Raw genomic sequence first — 25,367 nt, 5'->3', positions numbered from 1 at the left:
AGTGAAGTTATCCTCATATCCTGACCAACATATATCCCTCGATTAACATTAGAAAAATCTAGTCATTATCACATATTTGAGAGAGTTTGCTGTGTGCAATTTGGCTGCTGCGTTTCCTACATTACAACAATAACTTCACTTCAAAAATCCTTTTTAGCTGCAAAATACGTCAGAACATCCTGAGGTCATGAACGGCACTGTAGAAATGCAAGTCTTTTTAAAAAAAAATTTCACCCTCGTTTGACTATCCTAGAATCATAGAAATACACAGCGCAGAAGAAGCCCTTTGGCCCATTGAGTCTGCACCGACACATGACAAACACCTGACCTACCCACCTAATTCCATTTGCCAGCACTTGACCCATAGCCTTGAATGTTAAGACGTGCCAAGTGCTCATCCAGGTACTTTTTAAAGGATGTGAGGCAACCCGCCTCTACCACCCTCCCAAGCAGTGCATTCTAGATCGTCACCACTCTTTCATGTAAAAAAGTTTCCTCACATTCCCCCTAAACCTTCTGCCCCTCACCATGAACTTGTGTCCCCTCGTGACTGACCCTTCAACTAAGGGGAACAGTTGCTCCCTCTCCACCCTGTCCTTGCCCCTCACAACCTTGTACACCTCGATCAGGTCACCCCTCATTCTTTTCTGCTCCAATTAAAACAACTCAAGCCTATCCAACTGCTCTTCATAACTTAAATGTTCCATCCCTGGCAACAGCCTGGTGAATCTCTTCTGCAGCCCCTCCTATGCAATCACACCCTTCCTATAATGTGACGACCAGAACTGCACACACTACGCCAGCTGTTGCCTCACCAAAGATCTAGACAACTCCAACATGACCCCCACTGCTTTTATAATCAGTGCCTCGATTGATAAAGGCAAGTGTCCCATATGCCTTTTTCCCCACCCTATTAACCTGCCCTCCCGCCTCCAGAGATCTGTGGTCAGTGTCAGTGTTCAGTTTACAAGAAGTGTAGCTGACTTATTCTGAGCTGTCCATACTCAATAAGCAGTCATTTGGAGATGCATGGTAGCAGCCTGCAAAGAATATTTGTTTTTTTGTGGCAGATTGAAGATTCAATAGTATCACCATGAAACTCAAATTACTTATTTTGTGTCCAAATTTCTTTGTTGTTTTAGTCCTGCTAATATTTTTTTCCAAGTGACATCAAAAATATGTTCAAAACCCTGGATCAAAGATATGGCGGGGTTTATTAAATTGGAGAGGGTGAAATTTGCCTTAAGGGGATTGGTGCAAGGGTTGTTCAGGTGGTGGCAACCGTTCTTGGACTTCCTGGCAGAATGGTAGACGATGGTCAGCAGCAGCAGCAAACGGCCCGGGGGGGGGGGGGGGGGGGGGGGGGGGGTTCTATTTTATTTTTGTTTGTCTATACTGGGGGATCTGAGGGTTAAGTCTATTGGGTTCCTTTTACATTTTGTTGTTGATATTTTGTGAAAACTTTAATAAAAATTATTTTTTTTAAAAAAATGTTCAAAACATTGAAGCCCCGTTGGATAAGGTGACCGCCCCCTTGCACATCCAAGCACTGCTTTTGCCTGATTATTTTTGTCACATTTTCAAATCTCGTTCCACGATGAATGCTGTAAGTAGTTAGCATGCTGAACAGTTCAGTGGTAGATGTTTTTTGCAGTGACTTTTTAAACTTTTGTCCAGGGAGACTGACCTCCGCCTGCTGCTTAATCTGACGCATATTTGAGAGTTTGCACTGTCCTCCGTTACTGGCATGGGGCGTTCTGGAATGCAGCAGACATAGGGAAGCCTGTGATTCTCAGGATAGCTGGACCCCTCCAATATAAAACAGAAAAACTGCAACACATTTTAAACAAATTGAAATGAAGAGACGTGTTTCTTAACACCATTTATTGCAGCCATAATGGTAAAAGATGAAAAGGATATTGTTTAAAACAGCAAGCTAACCAGAGTCATTGTGAGCTTGGATAATAAGATACTGAGCGATCCTTCAGTTAAAGGTCATATATTGCTGGGCAATAAATGACATGAAGATAGTTTTTCCCAGAATGGTGATTGACATGATGTTGAGTGCAACAGCAGACTCAGCCAGTTCAAATCACCCCCAGCTGCAGTTTTGCAATATGTGTTTAGAAGAGGCCATTTCAATCCAGAAGATTATTCATTGTGGCTGAACAAATTGTTTCCTTCAACCAAATTTTAAACCAACGCACTTGATTGGCTCAACAAGCAAGTAAATGTGGCTGTCACCTCTAGCAGTGCAATTCTAAGCTGGTAAAGCAACTGATGTTACTTCAATAACCTAAGGTATTTTCTGTGTTGTTTCTGACGAAATAAAGATCGACTAACACAGGGTAAAATTAACCCCATTGCTAACCACAGCCCCAAACATGTGTTACTCAGCCCCCCCCCCCCCCCCCACCCCCCCCAGGAAGAATGTGGCCCTAGGTGGCGGAACCACCTGGGTTGCCTCGAGTTAAGGCAGCCTATCTTTTAAATGTCAGCCCTGATTGCTGAAAATCTCTGATAAATCGTGACAGCCAAGATAAAGAAAGAGGAGCCTGTAAACTGAAATTGCCTTAAATCAACTGTGACCTAATTCCTTCAGCAGGTTTGAATTCCAGTGTAACTGCTAACCTATTGCCTTACCCGTATGAATCATTCAACAATTCTGCTTTGGCTTTTGTTCTGTTACTTTTAACTCACAAGCTGAATTTGCACTCAGAAAACATAAGCCACAAAATGGATAGCTTATGTTTAAAGGTCATAATTTGTGCTCAGTAACATATTCTCGTCTAATATAATTTGATATATTATTTGAGGTGTGAATGTGTCAAAACAGGGTCTTAGTAATTGCACTTCAAATGTAATTAATTGGCTGTAAAGTATTTTAACATGTCCTGAGGATGGAAAAGACAATGTATAAACATAAACTGTTTTCTTTTATATTTCAACATTTCTTTCTCTCTTTCAACTGAAAACAAATGTGAGAGTGAATGTTGAAATGTTTCAAATGGCTGTACCTATCATGCAAGCCCATTTCCCTTCGATTGCAGTGGGGAAGGTTAAAAAGGGCACACGGCAAGGGGTATTTCCAAAATGATACAAACATCTGATGGGATGACAGTGATCATTGTTAATGCAGGCTAAAACCAGATACAGAAATAGAATTATTGAGGAACTTGAGCAAGAACAATGGGTGGGATCTAATTGCCTAGTGGCGTCCAACTCGGATGCGATAAAGCCAGCAAATCTCGTGAGAGGCCTCTCGTGAGATTTATGACGTTACACATCGCTTGATCTAACAAGATCTCGTGAGGCGTCACGATCTGGATCTCACCCTAAATGGGCCAGATCCAGATTTGCATATTCAAGTGAGTAGTTTGCCCCACTTGAATATGTCTGTGCGGGAGTTACCTAAGATGCGGGAAAGTGCCAGGAAACACACCGCTAAACGGGCAAGACAATTCTTTCCCCAGAAACAATCATGGCATGGACTTGCTGCAGTGGGCTTACTCTTGCCATGAAAACAAAAGTGTTCAGCCACGCTCCGATCGTACTACTGTGTGTAGATGCACCACTCTGCTCTTCCAGTCCATTTGAGCAAAGGCAAGGTAAAGAGATGGATATTCCTTCAGAATAAGACAGCATGAAAAGGAAAGTTGTAACTTGGAATGGTGGGATTACCTGCAAATTGTGTGTTGGACTGTGCCTGGGCGATACTGAGCATGATTTAACCACCGCGTTATACACAACCTGGATCTGGGCATGCAGTTAAATATCGGGAAAGGCTAAATTGAGATTTGCGCTGGGCACGAATCAGTTTGCGATCTAACCGGTTCGCTCTCGATGGCGTGTTCCAGATTACGGCCAAATATGGCGATCATATCATTAACCAGTATTTGCATTCATTTCCATCTCATTCGCGAATTAACCGGCTCTGCAACGAGAAATCACACTGGCATCGTTTAGTATTCCTCTTTAAAAATGGAAAGCTGGCGTAATGGCTGCTGAGGGGAGCTGCGGACAGGAGTAGCCATTTCCATTTTCTATCACGTACCTCAAGGGCACTGGAGCCTCTGCCCAAGTACTCAGGGGGGCTGTGGGTGGGAGGGGGCTTGTTTGTGGGCTGAAGCATTCTGAGTTGTGGGTCGTCTCTGGGCCGAGGGGGGTAGAGTGGGGGTGTTGATGTGCGGCTTTTCGTCTGAAGCCTTCAAAACATCTTTATATATTGAGGAGACCCATAACAAGGGCAACTACAGCTGCTGCCTGTCTGTCCTACCAAACATTTCCAGAACAGAGCCCTGCTCTTGGTTTTATGCTGAAGGTCACGTAACTCCCTTTGACTGTGACCAGCCTATATCTTCACAGCTGAAGGCTATTGTTAATGAGGAATTGGCCTTGTTAGTTGTGAGAGCACTTGTGAGAGCTCTCAAGCGGTGCTGCAGGTTGTGTTTGCTGCTTGCTGCTGCTTGTAGCTGCAAATGCCTGGAGGCTGCTCCTTCTTTTTCTGTAGCCTGGAGTAAGGAGAGGGAGGATGGTGAGACTGGAGGGGGGAAAGGGAGCTCTTTCTCTCTTCTGCCATTCACTGGGTTGGTGTGATTTTCCACTGCTGAGAAATCTACTGCTAGGAGTTGCAGAAGGGAAAGAGATAAGCAGATTGATCCGAATAAGTGGTGTTTGCTGTTCGTTGGTGCTTGCAGCTGCCTGGAGGTTGTGTGTTTGTTTGCTGCCACCTCTTACTTCTGTGACCTGGTGTAAGGAAATTCAGGATGTGAGATGACCTGCTGCCTGCACTGGAGGAGGGGTTGGGGAGTTCTTCTGGCATGCTCCGGGTTGGTGTGACTTTCTACTGCTGGAAGCTGCAGGAGGGGGGAGAGAGAGGCGGATTGATTCGAATGAGCAACTTCATGAAGTTGTTGAAGAAATGCTTTTGCAGATTGCCGGTAATTTTATTGTGAGTGTGGTGAGCGCTGCATATCGACTAGCATGTTGCCGCGAGTCAAATATGCTGGACGGCGAGGCTGTTTTACTGCACCTTGAACGCCAGTGGACCATGTGGATACCGAGCTTTGGTTCTGATTAACTTAGGCCATATGAGAGTGCCTGTATAACGGAGACTCATGGACAGAGACGGATATGTAAAAACGACCGAACAACAAGGACCCTCCATTTTGTTAAGGACCTGCAAGGGTGATACAGTGTGTTTGGTTTTCTGCGTACAAATGAGCTGTTGTAGCTTTGTGTTTGTACCGACATTCTGCAACGAAAAGATACTTGTGTATGGCATGATGCCGTTTCCTTGTTGATTAATGGTTAGTGCGATATACGGACTTATGTCGTTGGTTTTCATTTCTTTGTATAGAGGTACTGTTGATCATTTAATAAAGAAAATATTCTTAAGTGGATTCAATCAAACTTTGGAACCTGACAGTTTGCCTGAACTCGGGCGTCCTCACCACAGAGGCAGCAGCTAACAATCAAACACTCAGGAGCTGGACTTCAGCACTGGGGGTATCCTAGCGACCATAAGGTAAGTGTGTGGACCAAGGGAGGGTACCTGAGCATGGTCTCCCTGATGTTCTCAGCAGAGGTCTGGAATCTGTGGGCTCCTGCTTTGGCCAGGGGTGAGTGTGTAGCATGAGTGTTTTCCAGCACCACTGGCTCGGTGGATGGCACTCTGGGAGAAGGCGGGACAGGTAAGGATGGGGGAGGCTTGGGGGATTTGAGGGTCCTAGGGTGGTAGCCCTAATTGATTGTCAGTCTCTCTCCTTCTCCAATTCCTTACAGATATACAAAATATGGCTAGTTATGTTGGTCCCGCAGCGGCTGTCCTCGCAGTGCTGGTGGCAGCCCAGGTGACCAAACGTTGGAGAAGGTGGCAGCAGCATCGACGCAGGCTGGATGCGGAACTGCATGTGCAGGGGGCTGCCATATACCCTGAAGACCTGGCCACCCATCAGGCTGAGAAGGAACCCAGAGGAGAAGCCAGCGATGGCCCAAAGTGTACAGGCGTCATTGGTCTTTGGAGGCGGTGACGGACAGCATGTGCCGCAGGAGATCCCCTCTCAACAAAGTGCGGCACCTGTTCCACGTCCTCACGGACATGGCACCCCATGGAGGAGGAGGACACTGCGCCTTGTGGCTGTGAGGTTCACAGCAGCTCTAAACCCTGTTCATTTCAGGGCTCGGGCGGGGATATGTGAGCCATTTCTCAAGCTACAGGCCACGTGCATCCATGGGATCATGGATGACTTGTACGCCCGGGCATCTGACTATATCAACTTTGAGCTGGACCAAGGCCACCAATGCCCGGGCTACAGGATTCTCCGTCATTGCCAGGATGCCCCAGGTCCAAGGGGCAACAGATGGCACGCATGTCACCTTGTGCGCATGGGGGCATCAGAGAGTGCCCATATAGAATCATAGAATTTATCGTGCAGGAGGAGGCCATTCGGCCCATCGAGTCTGCACTAGCTTTGGGAAAGAGCACCTTACTTAAGCCCATACCTCCACCCTAACCCAATAACCCCACCTAACCTTTTTGGACGCTAAGGGTAATTTAGCATGGCCAATCCACCTAACCTGCACATCTTTGGACTATGGGAGGAAACCGGAGCACCCGGAGGAAACCCACGCAGCCATTGGGAGAACGTGCAGACTGCGCACAGAGAGTGACCCAAGCCGGGAATCAAACCTGGGACCCTGAAGCTGTGAAGCAACAGTGCTAACCACGGTGCTACCGTTCCACCCTTCACTCCCTGAATGTTGAACACGTGTGCGCCCACCACCTCCGTCCAGATCATGCATGTGTGTGCACGCTTCATAGGGTGCATGCATGACAGTTACATCCTGGGACACTATTGAGATCCCCGGCATCTTCGAGCACCACCCCAGGATGATGGGTTGGTTCTTGGGAGGGGGGGGGGTAAAGGTACCCGCTGAGGTCCTGGCTGATGACGCCAGTGTGGATGCCAGAGATCAAGATGGAGACCCGATATAACGAGGCCCATGTTGCCACCATGCTGTCATTCATCGGTGCGTCAGACTGTTCAAAAGCAGTTCCAATGCCTCGACCACTCTGGGAGGAAGCTCCATCACTTACATGGTGTTATATTACCATTGGTGGTAATATGTTGTGTTCTTTGTCTTTTCTTCCAGAATGGTCCATTGCGTTGATGACAAAGATTCCACCAATCATTAGATTGAAACAAAACTGATTTATTGTATAACTATTAATTAAATGAAGTTTGTACACTCTACTGAGCTACAGTTAATAATAAAGTAATATTGAATCTGTCTAGCAGTACTCAATAATCTAAATAGTCACTAATTATACTATGATCTAACCTCGTGTTAACTCTATCTAATCTAATCTCCTAGTGCTGTTCTCATGCTTTCTCCTCCACTAACTCTGACTTATATACGGAGTAGTGGTGGCACACTCTAGTGTTTGAATTGCACAGAGATGTAATAATTAACTCTTCACTAATCTGACTATATACATATCATTATACACGGGTTCAGGTACGTCTCAGAAAAAATAGGCAAAAATAACAAAGAGCGATAAAATTTAACTGGCCCCACAATGAATCTGGCAACTGTGGAATAAGTACACCAGAGTATTTGGCTCCACTGAAACAATGTTTAAAAATTGCTTTGTGTTTAAATTTACAAACCTCATGACTGTAGTTATTGGGCAGCCAAGGGCCAAAGGCTTTGGATGTTTTGCTCAAACATTGCCTGTGAACCAACACCTTAAGGAACTTAAAGGGCAAGCAGGTCTCACATTCCCTCCCATCCCTGCCCCCTCAGAGGGCAGCCTCTGAAAATTGCATTCTGTCCTGGGGGCATCAGTATTCCAAAGCAACAACCGGGACCACAATGTTCAATCACTAGCACGCGGTTTCCACCCCATAGCCCTTGAAAATTTGGATCAGTGTGTCTGATTTTTAATCTTTGATTGATGCAATGGGCTTGCAATGCTTTGGCTGATTATCAACAATGCAAACTCTTTTGATTACTTACACACTTTAGAAGCTAACAGAAACCCTCATTGGTGCATAGACTGTTATGACTCCTTGGGCTAGTGAACAGTCAATTCCAGTCCCACTTGACCCAGAGTTGCAACACAATTTAAATTAATAAATAATTTGGCTTTGTTTATTGTCATGTGTACCGAGGTACAGTGAAAAGTATTGTCCTGCGTACAGTCCAGACAGATCATTCCATACATGAAAATATTCTGAGCAAAAAATCCGAAGCCTTTGGCCCTTGGCTGCCCAATAACTACAGTCATGAGGTTTGTAAATTTAAACATAATTAAGTTTATTAATAAAAATAACTATGATTAAATATGCAGCAAATACAACAGGTTAACTATTAATTAATTCCTAACCCCCCCACTTAAAACTCGCCACACCCTCTGCACACACAAGACAGACAAAGACATGTGGAAAAGTGGGGTGTAAAATAATAAGCAAAAGGATAAGAGTCTTTGTTTCTGATGGTTTTCTTCCAGCACACCTTTCTTCAATTTAGGCTTTCTGTTCGAGATTTCTGCTTTCCGTCTGTAATGATTTTCATTCAGGTCTCTGCAGTTTCAGAAATACATTGTTTTTTCTGGAGAATAACAAAAGAGACAGAGAGAGAGAGAGCAGCTTTTTTCCACTGAGCATCCAGGGATCTGACTGTCCTTCCTTGGTTCTCTGAAAAAAAAAGCTACGCAACACGGACATCCAATCACTGCCTGTTACCGGTCAGAATACAACCTTTTGGCCAATTCTCAGGTGTCAAAAAGTCTGAGTGCTGCTGTCCGTGGCTAGCATTGTTCTCTTCTGTAACTTGTGAATTCCTCATTTCCCCTGCTCAGCTTAAAGGTATATGTCCATTAAGCATCAGTAAAAGTAAAGACAGGGGAAAAAAGAGAATCAATAGGAAGGGCCCTTGCAATACTCCAACTAATTTAATGAAACAATAAAATATCTTGTAACCATCTTCTAATCATACAAACAGTGGAAATCTTGTAAATTCTACATGGCCAAGCTAGAGTGCTGTCACAGTGATGCACCCAATATTTTTTCTTTGAAGGAATTTTTAGTTCTGAATTGACCTGTACCTTTATAATCTATAATGTCTGCCCGAAATTGGCTCCTACAATCTTTTATTTTATAAATTTAGAGTACCCAATTCATTTTTTTCAATTAAGGGGCAATTTAGCATGGCCAATCCACCTACCCTGCACATCTTTAGGTTGTAAGGGCGAAACCCACGCAAACACGGAGAGAATGTGCAAACTCCACACGGACAGTGACCCAGAGCCGGGATCGAACCTGAGACCTCGGCGCCGTGAGGCAGCAATGCTAACCACTATGCCACTGTGCTGCCCGGCCCCGAAAATCTTGATGCACCGCGGTCAAAACTCTACTAATATTAATTAGCTATCAGTTATATAGCAGTATTGATAATGACGTCAGAATTTCCCTGAAGCCCTGTAAATGAAGGAAATTCATATGAATAGAACAGAAGAGAATTTTAACTTGCGCAGAATATATTTGCCTGAAGAGAATTAAAATCAATCCCATTCACATGTGATAGTAAGGGGTAACAGAACATGCTTTATTTTTTGATAACTTACATTATAAAACTTGGAGCAATTAGAGAACTGTCTGGTTCACTATGGCCTTGGGTGAGATTTGGTGAAATATTTTAACCTAATTTGTTGAAATTGCTCTTGTTCTGGCCCTGGTGCTCGCTGTAATGGTTCATCAGTTGCATGTTTTTGAGATGTGCGTGCTAATCAAATTTTGCGTTGGGTAGCAGCCCAAATTATTTGAAAAGAGCTGTGTGGATTTTTGTTGTTTAATTCAGTTGGTATTGGTATGGATAGTGGAATCAATGGGTTTTCATGCAGTTTGAAGTTCAGCCTGATCGCTGAAATGCACCATGACCATGTCCTAAATCTCAGCAATGTTGCAGGTCAGGCATTTCTGCGCTACCGCCACACATGTACCAGACACTAGAAAAATACGCATGAGATACCTGTTATTGTTCTTAGCCCTTTTATGAGGTTTGAAAGTTCAATATACTGCAGGTATGCAGATGGAAGGCTTGCAATTGGGGAGGCACGATGGCGAATGGTTATCATTGAATCATAGAATTTACAGTGCAGAAGGAGGTCATTCGACCCATCAAGCCTGCACCAGTCCTTGGAAAGAGCACCCTACCTAAGCCCACACCTCCACCCTATCCCCGTAACTCAGTAACCCCACACAAATTTTTTGGACACTTAAGGGGCAATTTAGCATGGCCAATCCACCTAACCTGAACATCTTTGGACTGTGGGAGGAAACCGAAGCACCCGGAGGAAACCCACGCAGACACAGGGAGAACGTACGGACTCCACACAGACAGTGACCCAAGTCAGGAATCGAACCTGGGACCCTGGAGCTGTGAAGCAACTGTGCTAACCACTGTACTGCAATACCGGTTAGCACTGCTGCCTCACGACGCCGAGGACCCGGGTTCAATCCCGGTCCTGGGTCACTGTCCGTGTGGAATTTGTACATTCTCCCCGAGTCTGCGTGGGTCTCACCCCCACAACCCAAAGATGTGCAGGGTAGGTGAATTGGCCTCGCTAAATTGTCCCTTAATTGGGAAAAAATAATTGGACACTCAATATTTTATTTTTTTTAAATGGAAGGTTTGCAGTTTAAAACTCTGCTCAATTAATGATATGTTGACTGATAATAGCAGTGATAAGTTTGGTTTTGCCTGGCCTTTGTGTAATTCGGTGTGGCTTATGTTCTCCCTATTCAGAGGAAACCTTGGTGAGAAACTGTGTGAACACTTTCTGTGGGAGTAAAGTTATTTATTGACACAGAACATAGACCCTGCTGATTGTCCTATTTATCTTCAGTTTGCTTTGGGCTCTGATCTAACTGTGAGGTATGATAATCCCGAGAGACTGAGGGGGGAGGGCGAGGGGCACTGTTCTTGCCGAGGTTGAAAGTTGTGTGGATGTTAAAAACCTGCAGTAGTAATGTCACAGAAATATTCTATCATTGTCTGAGTGGCAAAACTGTTGACAAACAGTTTACTTTTAACCAAATTACTTAAAACCAAAATGGTGCAGTGGATTATGTTGGACGCTTTTCAAATTACCTGCAAGAGATAAATGGCATTTGAGCACTGAATTCAAACATCAAAAGGGCTACCACTTGGACTCAGATCAGTTGAGTCACAGGTCATCAGTAAATTTTCCTGGTGGACATTAAACTTAGATGGAGCTAAATGATCCCACAACCGACGGATTGGATTAATGCTCTGCAGTCCTGCCTCATCCATTCATGGTGGAGCCGTAAACAATTAACAGGAGGAGACAGACATCCCCCTCTTCAGTGGTGGCAGAACCCAGCATGCGAGTGCTAAAGATCACGCTGAAGCGTTTGCAACCATCTTCAGCCAGAAATGCCCAATGGGTGATGTCTATTGTATATTAATTTTTGTGTGTAATTATATTAAGGTGGTGGACATCAAATGGGACCCACCCCTGCTCATGCATAGAGTTGCAGGTGGAAACTGTGATTGCTGGGTTTAAAGGTGCATGTTTGCAATCGGTCAAATTATAATACAACAACAACGTATATGTATGTATCACCTTTAACATAATAACATGTCCCGAGGCACTTCACAGGAGCATTCGGAAATAAAATGTGACACCAAACCAGGTAAGGAGGTGTTGGAGCAGGTGGCCAACAGCTTGGTCTCAAAAAGAGGTAGATTTTAATCAGGGAAGTGAGGGAGAGCGGAGGAGAGCCGACTGAGGAAATTCCAGAGTTTAGGGCTTAGGCACATGTAAGGCAAGGCCATAATGATGGAGGCAGGGTGATCAACCATCCTGGATTTTACTGGACAGTTCCATAATTTGGCCACCGTGTCCCAGCTCAGACCTTGACGGAATATATTTTGTCCCAGGGGTTTGGTAAGGTTGATAGTGTGCGTTCTGGGATGTCCTATGGTTGTTGAGTGGTGGGATCTGAGACAGCAACATCAGAACTGGAGTAGACCGCCCTCCCCCATCCCTCCAAACCGCTGCCAGAATGTCTACATTTCAAATGTAGAATAGAGCAAGAATGTTTCTTCTGATGGGGAAAAGCAAACTAAAGGCCAACAATATAAAATAGTTACAAATAATTCTATTACGGAATCCAGGAGAAAGTTATTTATCCTATAATGTGGTAAGAACATAGAAATAAAACTAGGAGCAGGAGTAGGCCATTAGGCCCTTCAAGCCTGCTCCACCATTCAATATGATCATGGCTGCCCATCTATCTCAATGTCATATACCCACTTTCTCCCCATACTCCTTGACGCCATGAAAATCTAAACATTTCTCTACCTCGCTCTTTAACACATTCACTGACTTTGCCTCCACAGCTTTCTGTGGTAGAGAATTCGACAGGTTCACTACTCTTTGAATGAAGAGATTTTTCCTCATCTATGTCCTAAATGGTCTGCCCCATCTTCTAAGAGTAGTTCTCGATTCCCCAACCAAGGAAAACAACCTGCCTGCACCTAGTGTGTCCAGACCTGTTTAAAATTTTATGGGTGGGATTCTCCGTTTCAGAAACCAGTGTTGACGCTGGGACAAAATCGGTGGATTTCTGCGAAAACAAAATTGTCGCTGGTCTCAGAGTACTTCAGGATCCATTAATGGGCTAGCACCAGCGCCACATAGAAGACGAGTGATTCCAATGAAAAATTGTACCGGATTCGCTGGGGTCAGGTTTGACACCCAAGAGGCTGACAAGCTGCAGTCGCATATTAGCACTCCACTTCCCACACACACTCATCCCATCCAACAAGATGGCACTGGTTGCGCTGGAGTGCACCCATCCCATTGATGAGTCAGCTAGAGCCAGAGATATCTCAGGAGTGACTCATATGACCCGTGGCACTAGGTTCACTGTGGGCAGTGGCGTGCACAATCACATGGCTGCCATGCAGGCTGCGGCAGAATGTTCCGTGCCCATTCACTCCGACCCCACAGCCCCCCCCCCCCCCCCCCCCCCCCCCCGGGCCAGGCCCTGGCTGAAGCCCCCTGGCCAGTATCACAACTGTCAGCACGCTATAGCGATGTTGGACACTTTTTGTATCCACTCTCCCTCAGCAGCCATGGCACCTGTTTCCCGATTTTTGAAACCACAAGTGAAACACGCTGTCGGTAATTCCTCCCGGTGGAGGTGGAGCATTGCTGAAGCCCTAGAGATTACCGGGTCAGCCTGCTAATGATATGCGGATGACGTTTACTGTACTTGCGGAGTAGAATGCATTGACGCTGCTGTAGGAGCACCGGAGCATGGCATTCTGGTGGGTGCCTGGCGCTGGCCACGATTTTGGCCTCAAGACCGATTCTCCACCCAATCGCCTTTCCTGATTTTGGCATCAGCCAACCGAGAATCCCCCCCACTGTGTGTTTCAATAAGACCTCCTCTCATCCTTCTAAACTTTAGTGAATACAGGCCCAGCTGAACCAATCTCTCCTCATAGGACAGTCCAGTCAATCCCGGTAACCGCCTAGTGTGCCTCTGCTGCACATCCTCTTGGGTAAGTATATCCTTTCTTGCGTAGGGAGACCAAAACTGCATGCAAAACTCCAGGTACGGTCTCACCAAGGCTTATATAACTGCAGTCAGACATCCCTACTTCTGAACTCAAGTCCTCTTGTAATGAAGGCCATCATACCATTTGCCTTCCTAATTTCTTGCTGTATCTGCCTCTCCACTTTCATTGGCTGGTATACACGGACACCCAGGTCCCTTGGTACATCCATGCTTCCCAATATATCACCACTTAAGTAATACTCTTCCTTTCTGTTTTTTCACACCAAAGTACTTAACTTCACATTTCGCCACATTGTACTGAATATGCCATGTGTTTGCCCACTCCCTCAGTTTGTCCAAATCACCTTGAAGCTTCCTTGCATCCTCCCCACAACTCACAATTCTGCCCTGTTTTGTTCAACAGCAAAATTGGAAATGTTACATTTAGCTCCCTCATCCACGTCATTTTTTGTATATTGTGAACAGCTTGGGCTCGAGCACTGATTCATGCAGTACCCACAACTTGGAAAAAGCCCCATTTATTCCCACCCTCTGTTTCCTGTCTGTTAACCAATTCTCGATCCAGGTCAATACATTACCTTCTATCCCATGTGCTTTAATTTTTCTAACCTCTGATGAGGGACCTTATCAAAGACACCTAAAAGTCCAAAGACACCACATCCAATTGTTCTTCCTTCTACTCGTTACATACTCAAAAGTCTCCAGTAGATTTGTTAAGCATGATTTGCTTTCTTTTGTAAGGGACAATGAAATGAGTCCACAGGGAAAAATAAAACTTATTTTATTTAACCCATTAACTATTATGTACAGCTCCAGTAGTTCCCTACTGGGTCTTCTCTAGTCTGTGCCTGACTGGCTGACTCTATTTATACATAGGCACATGTACTGTGTTAAAGTTCCCCCATCTCCTTATCGGGGGAGCTCATATTCTGCAAGCTTCATGGAGTAGTGGATTATCCCAGTCCGTAAGACCCTTGCTGGTTATAAACTATCAAAACGCATGCTGCTGACTTTGTTCAATCCAGTTAATGCTTTCCAAATGTTCCGGTATCAAGTCTTTTGTAATAGACTCTAGCATCTTCTCCACTACTGATGTCAGGCAAACTGGTCCGTAATTTTCCATTTTTCCTCTTCATTCCTTTTTAAACAGTGGGGTTAGATTTGCCACCCTCCAATCTGTGGGAGCATGTGTACAATTTTAGAAGCTATGCATCCAATATTTCCAGGAGCACATCCTTTAATACTCTGGGATGTAGATTAACAGGCCCTAGTGATTTGTCAGCCTTTAACCCCATTAATTTTCCCAGCACCATTTTCTTACTAATACTGATTGTGGTACTTTCTAACCAAGGTGTGCTTGAAGTGAGTGTTTGGTTATATTTAAGGGGAAACTAGACTAGCATATGAGGGACAAGGGAATAGAGGGCTATAATGATAGATTTGGGTAGGCACGGTGGCACAGTGGTTAGCACTGCTGCCTCACAGTGCCAAGGGCCCGGGATCAATTCCAGCCTTGGGTGATTGTCTGTGTGGAGTTTGTACATTCTCCCCGTGTCTGCATAGGTTTCCTCAGGCTGCTCCGGTTTCCTCCCACAGCCCAAAGATGTACAGGTTAGGTGGATCGGCCATGTTAAATTGTCTCTTAGTATTCAAAAGGTTAGGTGGAGTTACTGGGATGGGATGGGGGTGTTAGCCAAGATGGGGTGCCCTTTCTGAGGGTCGGTACAGCCGCGATGGGCCGAATGGCCTGATTTAGATGAGGAATTATGGGAGGAAGCACAATTAGAGCATAAACAGTGACATGGTCTGCTTGATCTGAATGATCTGTTTCTATGCTGTATAGCCTATGTAATCCTACGTATGCATGGGAACACCATCACCTGAAGTGCCCCTCCAAGCTGCACATCGGGCCCCTCCTGCTGGCGATACTTTCCAGCTTTTGAACGGCTAAGTGCTTTTTCTGGCCCCACACCCGCTTCAGGATTGTCGAATTCCACCCACCATCTAATTTGAAAATGCATTGCCAGTACATTTTCGTCGTTGGATCAAAATCTTAAAATTCTTTACTTAATAGCAGCGTGGGAGTACCTTCACCAACAATGCCACGTTCATTCAAGTTTTTATATAATATTCACTTAAATCTGAAAATAGCCAGTAGTACAATTTTCATTCTGTCCTTCCAAAATCGAGTTGTGGATTGAAAGCTGGTTTTCTGTAAATATCAGCCCGAGGAGGAAGTACGATATAATGATTATAGATCTGTCACAGTTGACAAAGTGTTAGAAACAATTTGAGGTATAGAATTATTAACGCAATTGGCTGAAATACACATTTTCTTCTTAATGGACGGTTATGTATCAAGAAATCACAGAGTTCTATGTGTTCATCCATTGATTTTATCCAACTATCCATGTGTTGTCTACCCACCTAACACTGAACTTCTCCTCATGCCGTCACCCCGTTCCTTAGCCATTACCAGCTTCTCCTTCTGGCATTGGCTTTTAGAATTTTAGTACTGAATTTTCTCCAACTTTCCATCTCTCCGCCTTGCTTTCAAAAAACCCTCTCTTCAACTGTGTTTATGGTTCTCCATCCCAATATCTCAATTCCCTTCTCCTTTCGCCGAGCTTGCTCTCCACCATATCAAAGAACAACAAAGAACAAAGAAATGTACAGCACAGGAACAGGCCCTTCGGCCCTCCAAGCCCGTGCCGACCATGCTGCCCGACTAAACTACAATCTTCTACACTTCCTGGGTCTGTATCCCTCTATTCCCATCCTATTCATGTATTTGTCAAGATGCCCCTTAAATGTCACTATCGTCCGTGCTTCCACCACCTCCTCCGGTAGCGGGTTCCAGGCACCCACTACCCTCTGTGTAAAAAACTTGCCTCGTACATCTACTCTAAACCTTGCCCCTCTCACCTTAAACCTATGCCCCCTAGTAATTGACCCCTTAACCCCGGGGAAAAGCCTCTGACTATCCACTCTGTCTATGCCCCTCATAATTTTGTAGACCTCTATCAGGTCGCCCCTCAACCTCCTTCGTTCCAATGAGAACAAACCGGGTTTATTCAACCGCTCCTCATAGCTAATGCCCTTCATACCAGGCAACATTCTGGTAAATCTCTTCTGCACCCTCTCTAAAGCCTCCACATCCTTCTGGTAGTGTGGAGACCAGAATTGAACACTATACTCCAAGTGTGGCCTAACTAAGGTTCTATACAGCTGCAACATGACTTACCAATTCTTATAGTCAATGCCCCAGCCAATGAAGGCAAGCATGCCGTATGCCTTCTTGACTACCTTCTCCACCTGTGTTGCCCCTTTCAGTGACCTGTGGACCTGTACTCCTAGATCTCTTTGACTTTCAATACTCTTGAGGGTTCTACCATTCACTGTATATTCCCTACCTGCATTAGACCTTCCAAAATGCATTACCTCACATTTGTCCGGATTAAACTCCATCTGCCATCTCTCCGCCCAAGTCTCCAAACAATCTAAATCCTGCTGTATCCTCTGACAGTCCTCATCGCTATTCGCAATTCCACCAACCTTTGTGTCGTCTGCAAACTTACTAATCAGACCAGTTACATTTTCCTCCAAATCATTTATATATACGACAAACAGCAAAGGTCCCAGCACTGATCCCTGTGGAACACCACTGGTCACAGCCCTCCAATTAGAAAAGCATCCTTCCATTGCTACTCTTTGCCTTCTATGACCTAGCCAGTTCTATATCCACCTTGCCAGCTCACCCCTGATCCCGTGTGACTTCACCTTTTATACGAGTCAACCAACAAGATATTTCTTCATCATTTTAAAATGCTTTGAGGCATCCCTCTGTATCTGAGGAGCATTGTGAATGGAGTCTTAATTGCAATTGCACGAGTCACTACTGTAGTTTACACAATTGTGTGGCGGGATAATTGAAGAACTTGTTTTTCATTCTTCAGTGGTGGAGCAGCTGATCCCAGAACTGAATCTCTTACTGAAATTACTGGACCATGAGTATCTGAGTGCCACCACCAGAGAGAAGACAATGACAGTGAGCAGCATGTTGCAGAGACTTCAACCAACCTCTGGTCAGTACCATAAATCAAATTACTTTACTCCCATGCCGATTCATTGGGTTCTAACTGAAACAAAGCCTTGTTGGGACTAATCTCCAGTTTATGAAATATTAAGTTTGGTTCACAATCACATTTTCCTTCAGTTACTTGCTGACCTCATTTACCCCTTCAGCTGGTGAGGAGATGCACGATAACCTTGATTTCATCATAGTTACTGCTACTGCGTGGCTGGCCAACAGGAGGCGGGCTTTATTGGGGAGTTGATTCCCAAAGAGAAAATATTTTGTTTCCAATGGGCTGATGTTATAACACATACTCTTCCCGAGTTGGCATTGTCAAGCTTAATCAGGTGTGGAAAAAATGGAAAAGAACATGTCACACTGGTGCAGTAGGGGGTGCTCTTCTCAGGTCAGGGCTGAGGCCTGTTGTTGATACACTGCAGGGTGTTCTGCAATACAAACTGAGAGATGACGATTGGGCCAGAAGAGAGGCTGCTTTATTGTACTGCTGGGTATCCTTTACACAACATTAGGTTGCAGAATTCTACACATAATGCTTGAAATGGAAAGTGTTCTATTCTTTTCCTTAGCATTCCTCACTAATTAAACTATTAGGTAAGTTCATAGAATCATAGAAAATCTACAACACAGCAGGAGGCCATTTGACTGAATGTAGCCAGGCTGATCAACTAAAAGCTACCCGGCCTGATCTCACCCTCCTGCACTTGGTCCGCGACCCTGCAGGTTGCAGCTCTTTAGGTAGTTGTGTCTCTTCTGAACATTTGCATACATTTTCTTTCTGAAATGGTGTCTTCTTTAGTCATAAGAATATTTGAAATTCCATTTGCCATTTGTAACCAATGGTGCATTGCTGTCAGATTATTAACTTGGTTATATATCAAGAATGCTTATAAGCATGGCCGTGTAATGATGACTAGTTCATTCAATGGTTAGTTGTACCATATCTGATTGTGCGTGGCCCCACATGATAGAACAGAACAATCAACATTTCTCCTTCATCATATGGAGATGTGCAAAAAAGAGCAAACATTTGCTTGAGTTCCTAGAAAAGATTAGAACAGGTTTTTACTGTTTAACAATTTCCACACAGGTAATTTACCACCGCGTTGCGCCCAGTGCTGATCCCGTTGCACCAGTAGCATCGCGGGAGAGGCCCAGAACGGGCTTCGTGCTGGGCGCCAAGCCAATCACAAGTCACCTAACTAGCGACGCCTCACTAGGCATGATCCAGATACTCAGATTTAAAAGAGCCGTCAGGCTCATCTAAATATGCACGGCCTGTTTGAGGCAGCATTCTCATGACTCCCAGGTGTCCGCCCGCACCGGTGAGGCCTCACTTGGGTGCCGATTAGTACTGGTCTCCTCCACCTGGCGAAATGGCCACACGAGAGGGCTCAAAGGTCCTTGGAGCCCCCCACCCCCACCCCAGGCAGTTGGGGACAGGGCACACCTGGCACCTTGGCACTGTCATGTTGCCATGAGCAATGCCAGGGTGCCTTGGCACTGCTGAGGGGTGGGCCCTGAGGAGGGCCTTGCCCATGAAAGGGGGTGTGGATAGGCATCATGAAGGTTGGGGAGTGCAGGGAGTCCTAGAAGTGGGAGGCCCTAAAAGTGGGGGTCCCTTAGCGACCCCAAAGCTGGGTATGCTCACTTGGCAGGGGGGACAATACCCACAAGGATGGATGGGTGTGGGACAGGGTCACCCTCATGCCTGGGTGGTGGGGAGGAGCTCACACTTACTTTTAGTGATGGGGGAGGTTGCCCGTTGGGGGTCAAGGGTTGGGGGCGTTACCCATGGCTGCAGGGGGTAGCATTGTCCATGGGTGGGAAGTGTGGGTGGGGGACCCTCAACATCACTGAGGTCAGTGCACCCTTTCAAAATGGCACCCCGATCTCTGAAGTTCCAGTCTGCGGGTCAACAAATGCTGGCCCAGCCAACGATGCCCACATCAGGTGAATGAACTTTGAAAAGGAAGAGGATTTAAAACTTATTTCTATGTATTCCAGAAACATAAGAAATAAAGGTAACAGTTTCCATACTAGTAACTGGAAATGAAACGGTGTTATAAACCTGAGCCTAGTGTTGAATGTCACTGTCTTGGAGTGTGTTACTTTTGGAATTCTTGTCAGCATTTTGAAGAATCTGCATTAGAATGCTGAAGGAGTAGTGGTTATGAGATGTTTATCATTGTACAGAAGCTGAGCGGCACGTGGCGCAGTGGTTTAGCACTGGGACTATGGCGCTGAGGACTCGGGTTCGAATCCCGGCCCTGGGTCACTGTCAGTGTTGAGTTTCTACATTCTCCCTGTGTCTGCGTGGGTTTCACCATCACGACCCAAAGATGTGCAGGGTAGGTGGAGTGGCCACGCTAAAATTGTCCCTTAATTGAAAAGAAAATAATTGGGTACTCTACATTTTTTTTAAAAACAAACAAAAAAATCATTGTACAAAAGCTTACATCGACTGAAATTAGAAGTGTACAGATTAAGAGATGCTGTGAATTTAGTATCCAACTTTTGAACCACCGTTTGCATTAACTTGAAATACTTTAGCCCTTTTCCATTCAGATGTTTCACCAGCTTTAATTATTTTCACTAGGAATTTGAGGTTGTTTTATGTGACACGTGCTTTACTATCAAATGACTCTCTGCCTAAGTGGGCAGAGCTAGGCAGCAATTAGAAGGATTTTAACTTCCTACAGAATAAATAGTGGCGCAATGACATTTACACACTTACACACAATAGTTTTAATTTGGAGTTCTGCACAGCATTTTCTGTTCAGACCATTACGTGTAAGTTTATCAACTATTAGAAGTGTAGAAGTTGAAGCTTCAAAGTGTCTGATTACTTGGTTTCTGCCTTTGTATAATTCCATTTTGCTGTGTCTCTTCCTTCAGATACTAATTATATGTACATGAACACATCTGATTGTCGGAATGGCACAAGCTTTGTGGAATCCTTATTCGACGAGTTTGGTATGTCAACATTTTTGTTCTAAAATAAAAAACTACAAGACTAATTATAAATGATCACACTTTTCAATGCTTCTGCCCCTGTAGCACCATCACTGTGGGAAGCTGTGAGAATCTTATAAATGCATTTCCCATTACAATGAAAATATCAATGTAGCAATAGAGTACATCACTTTAAAATGAAGACTGAATCATTCCAATTTTCCAACATTTTAACTGCAAAAGTCAACTGAAAATTACACTGGATCTTGACGCCTCGTAATCAAAACTGCAAGAAATTGAAAAATAATTTGTTTCATACCAATAGAAGCAGCCTCAACATTAGTCCTGCAATCTAGTTACCGAAATGTCAAATCGTAGTTTCAGCCATTAGCTCTTATTATTAACTCATTTGTTACGTCCTCCTTGTACAAGTAAAGATAACCTCCTCTCAAGTAAGAGTGACATAATAAGTTTTTATGTATTTTTTAGGGATTCAAATATAATAGAAGAACATTCCTGGTACACTATAGGTGCATTTTAATCAACACCTACTTATTTTTGACTGCCAGAAATGCAGAGAAAATCTTACTTTATAATCTGACAATGAAGGACATCTTATTCAATGTAGGTGGATTCCAGTGCAGTTAGCAACAGTCATCCATGGAAGTTTGTTTTTGTTGTGAATTGCACAAGATGGATATCTTCATGGTGCAGCTGTGCCATTTTTAACCTGCCTTAGCAGTGAAATACATAAATCCATCTATTATGTTTTCTGAAGTAATAGCACATTTCTGAGTTATTGTTGCTGAGCATTGAGAAAGAGCCAGCTGAAGAAAATACACAGCAACAAGCTCATTTGAATGAAAGTCAAATGGTCCTTATGCCAGGGCCTGATCCGGCACTGGCATAATGTCACCCAGGCATCCTGGCAGTGCCACCTGTACGGCATATTGGCAGGGTGGCACCCAGGTGGCATTGTCAGGGAACCAGGGTCTGGGTACCCAGGTGATATCAGGGGTGCCAGGGTACCATCCTGCCCAGAGTCCAGCCACCAGGGGCCTCTGATCCACTGGAACCCACACCTGAAGTTAGGAGATCAGAGAAGTTCAGAAGAATCCAAGGAAGAGTAAACAAAATGTTTTGAGTTAAAGAGACAATTTCACGCAATAGATTTAAAGTGGAACAGCAGACTTCAAGAGGTAGATAAATGTTTAATGTCATTTTAATACAGTCTGCGAAGTGAAAGGTCAGGCAATTGTGAGCAGTTTACACAGCATTCAAGACAAAGAAGTCTGAAAGGGGTTTGTGTACACCCTGGACTGGATTAGCTGTTAAAAGCGGAGTGGAAGTTTTGTTTAACATCGTCATTTGGAAAACCTGGTATGGAGTTTGGAATGCAAACTTCTAAGGGCAAGGATAATTATGAGAGAAGATTTTAAAGTGTGTTTTGGGAGTGGAGTTTGTGAACTTACGTGGCAATCATCTTGGGGTCATGTGATCTGTTGCTCCACGTTTTATTAAAAAAAAGAAAAGTACAGGGCTGGGTTCTCCGCCTTGCTGTACCACATTTCTGTTTCACCCCACCGGCGGGATGCTCCATTCCACCGGCCTGTCAATGGGGTTTGCCATTGTGGGGCAACCCCACGCTTTGGGGAAACCCACGGGCTGCCCGCAAAGCGGAGCATCGGCAGAGAATCCAGCCCTGCGACTTTTGAGCCAGGGTTCCATTCTGGGATCTTCCCATCCAGGCATAACATCAACTGGGATCGGAACCCCGTGACCATAACTCTATATCAATAAATCTAACTCTGTAAATCACATGACGTTTCTGACTGTTGTTTTTTGTTTCTCCCCTTTCCCTACACTGTTTGGTTTATCTGCTTTATATGAATCTTCTGTGACCTGCTCTTTGGTCAATTCCCTCCCAATAATCCAGTGAACTGTTTTTGATTAAAAGTAATTTAAGTAACTGGTGTGATTGCCATTAATAACTTTTTGGATAGCAATCTTATTAAGATAGGCTATTGGCGGTTAAAGCCCAAAACTGTCAGATATTTGGGATTAAGATTATGGCTAATGCTATAAAATCAGAGATGAGTCAAGTAAACTCATCTATGAGGTAAGAGAAAATAACAGTAACCCTTCCCGATAGGATCTTCACAATTCATTTTGGAAACTAACAGGCCTCACGGAGGTCATCACTTTCAGAGGGTTCAGAATATTAAATCACCATAAAAGTTAAATGACTGTTCCAGCCTAGAACTGAGAACTATTATGACTTGAGAGGTCAGATATTCAAAGGCTATCTACCACCGACTATTACTGAGCATCATGTATATCAAATAACTGTAGGAAATATTTGGTCAATTTATTGTTAAAACACTGGGATGTCTGATGCACACTTTGCCTGCTAACTGAGTGGTGATCTGTCCCCAGGGTTCAGCTTGGACCATTGTGTGTGGGATAGAAAACTGAATATCTGTAGTTGCACATTCTCATATATCATAAGAGCAAAGAAGAGTCAGCACAGTGGTGCAGTGGTTAGCACTGCTGCCTCATGGTGCCGAGATCCTGGCTTTGGGTCACTGTCCATGTGGAGTTTGCACATTCTCCCCGTGTTTGCGTGGGTTTTGTTCCCACAACCCAAAGATGTGCATTGTAGGTGGATTGTCACACTAAATTGCCCCTTAATTGGAAAAATGAATTGGGTACTCTAAATGTTTTTATTTTTAAATAAGAGCAAAGAATCTTCAGGCCATCAAAGGAAAATGTACTGTTGAGTGGCTCTAAATAAGTAACTCAAGCTGTTAGCTCTGAAACTTTTATGGTATATGTAATAACGCCCACAAGGCCCACGTGGAAACCATAATTGATCTCTCTGTGGGGCTTGAGGAATATGAGCTTCCCTGCTAGTGGGCAGAGCCGACCCAGCTGGGGCTCATAAGATTGAGCATAAAAGCCGGCCCAAGCAGGGACCGGCATGTTGGTTGTCCCAATGGGAATATATAGCATAAATAGTTTGCTGCTATGGGCAGACTGTAGGTTTCCTTAATTAAATCTAAATACTTCCATCGCTGGCTTCCTGGTCATTAAAGAGGCGACAAGGAAAAAATAAAATCTAAACACCCTAGCCGTTCCAGTACAGCAGCGTGTGGAGATAGCTTTCAAAAATGCCATATTTCGGGAAACAGGAGGTGTTTGACACAGGCCTGGAAGATTGAGCTCAGTAAGCAGAGTGGATGAGATACTTTTTTCAGGCTAATGGCATCTTGGGAGAGGACCGGCAAAAGATAATCCTCCTGACAGCTTGCATTTGGTATTATAAAAAGCCTCATGTACTCGGCTGCTCCAGATTCAAAATCGTTTGAGGAACTGGTTGCACTGTGAACCAAAACCATCAGTAATTATCCAACGGTACAGGTTCAACACTGTGGTACGGAACAGATTTCTTAACTCGACTCCGACAGCTGGCTGAGCATTGCGGCTTCGGGCTGACCGTATCTGAAATGCTGAGGGATAGGCTGGTGTACAGAATCAATAACATAGAACATAGAACGATACAGCGCAGTACAGGCCACACAGAGGAAGCTATTGGTGGAGCCCACAGTGGATTTTAAAAGGGTCATTGAGCTAGCGCTATCCCCGGAAAACTTGGAAAAAGGGGAGCAGGAACTTCAAGGTTCCATGGACGATAATGTCCATCGTGTTGCTCGACCTGCATATCAGACTCCCGCGACATCCTAGGGCAGTACCTGAATGGCCAGGTGACCTGCAAAGCGACAACCAAGGGTACAAAACTGTATCCGGGCTCAATATTCTGGGGCCTCCGCAGATCAGCCGGACCCGTCCCCTGAGGACACGGAGGTTCCAATAGCATTGACAGGCATATGGGTATAGATCACGCGGAAATCAAGGCCGCAAGAATAGGCAGGCAGTCTGCCACCCTGGACAGACGATGAGGGGTTGTCCCGAGCCAGGGCTTTGCACGTGGCCCCACCTGAGGAGGGCAACATGACATAATTGACCTGCATCACGTCCCCGTGCCTGTTTCGCGCTGTCGTGAAACGCAACGGCATTCACGACGGCGCGAACACTTCGTCTCCATTTTGGAGAATCGCCCACTCTGCTCTAGTACATAATTAACTCACACTCCAATCCGAGACTTCAATCTTTTAGTCTGTTGGAAAATTGATAAGGCGGAAACACAATTATCCATTCTTTAATTTTCAGCCAATAGGTTTTGGTGTTGAGGGTGGCGCAGTGGTTAGGACTGCTGCCTCACGGCACCGAGAACCCAGGTTCGATCCCGGTCCCGGGTCACTGTCTGTGTGGAGTTTGCATATTCTCCCCGTCACTGCGTGATCTCACCCACAACCCAAAGACTTTCAGGGTAGGTGGATTGGCCACGCTAAATTGCCCCTTAATTGGGAAAAGAATGGGTACTCTAAATTTATTTTTAAAAAGATTTTGGTGTTGAATGACCATAGATTTAATGAAACACAATATATATTATTATTAATATGTCTTGCCTATGCTGTACTGCATCAAGCATAAAGTCCTGGTGCCTATAAAGAGACCCGGAAGTAACATTGCTTTACGCGTTTATCTGATTTCGTGCTTGCATTCTATTATTTCAGACTGAACATTATAAATATATTTATATTTTCCATTTGTGCCTAATTAAGAATATTGCAACCAAT

The 25,367-nt window shown here is 44.6% G+C and overlaps 1 protein-coding gene across 3 annotated transcripts in view; it reads left to right on the top strand.

The window, feature by feature from the left end:
• LOC140426872 (actin filament-associated protein 1-like 1) overlaps positions 1-25,367 on the top strand; it is a 280,476-nt gene that overhangs the window by 119,934 nt on the left and 135,175 nt on the right. For all 3 annotated transcript variants that reach the window (XM_072512117.1, XM_072512116.1, XM_072512115.1), the window contains 2 exons: positions 17,576-17,704; positions 20,611-20,688. In XM_072512117.1, coding sequence (XP_072368218.1) covers positions 17,576-17,704; positions 20,611-20,688 — 207 coding nt within the window. The remainder of the gene's footprint in view (positions 1-17,575; positions 17,705-20,610; positions 20,689-25,367) is intronic.

Source organism: Scyliorhinus torazame, chromosome 7 (genome assembly GCF_047496885.1).
Source record: "Scyliorhinus torazame isolate Kashiwa2021f chromosome 7, sScyTor2.1, whole genome shotgun sequence".
NCBI lineage: Eukaryota > Metazoa > Chordata > Chondrichthyes > Carcharhiniformes > Scyliorhinidae > Scyliorhinus > Scyliorhinus torazame.
The sequence above is the reverse complement of the archived record's forward strand: the minus strand, read 5'-3'. Positions and strand labels throughout refer to the sequence as shown.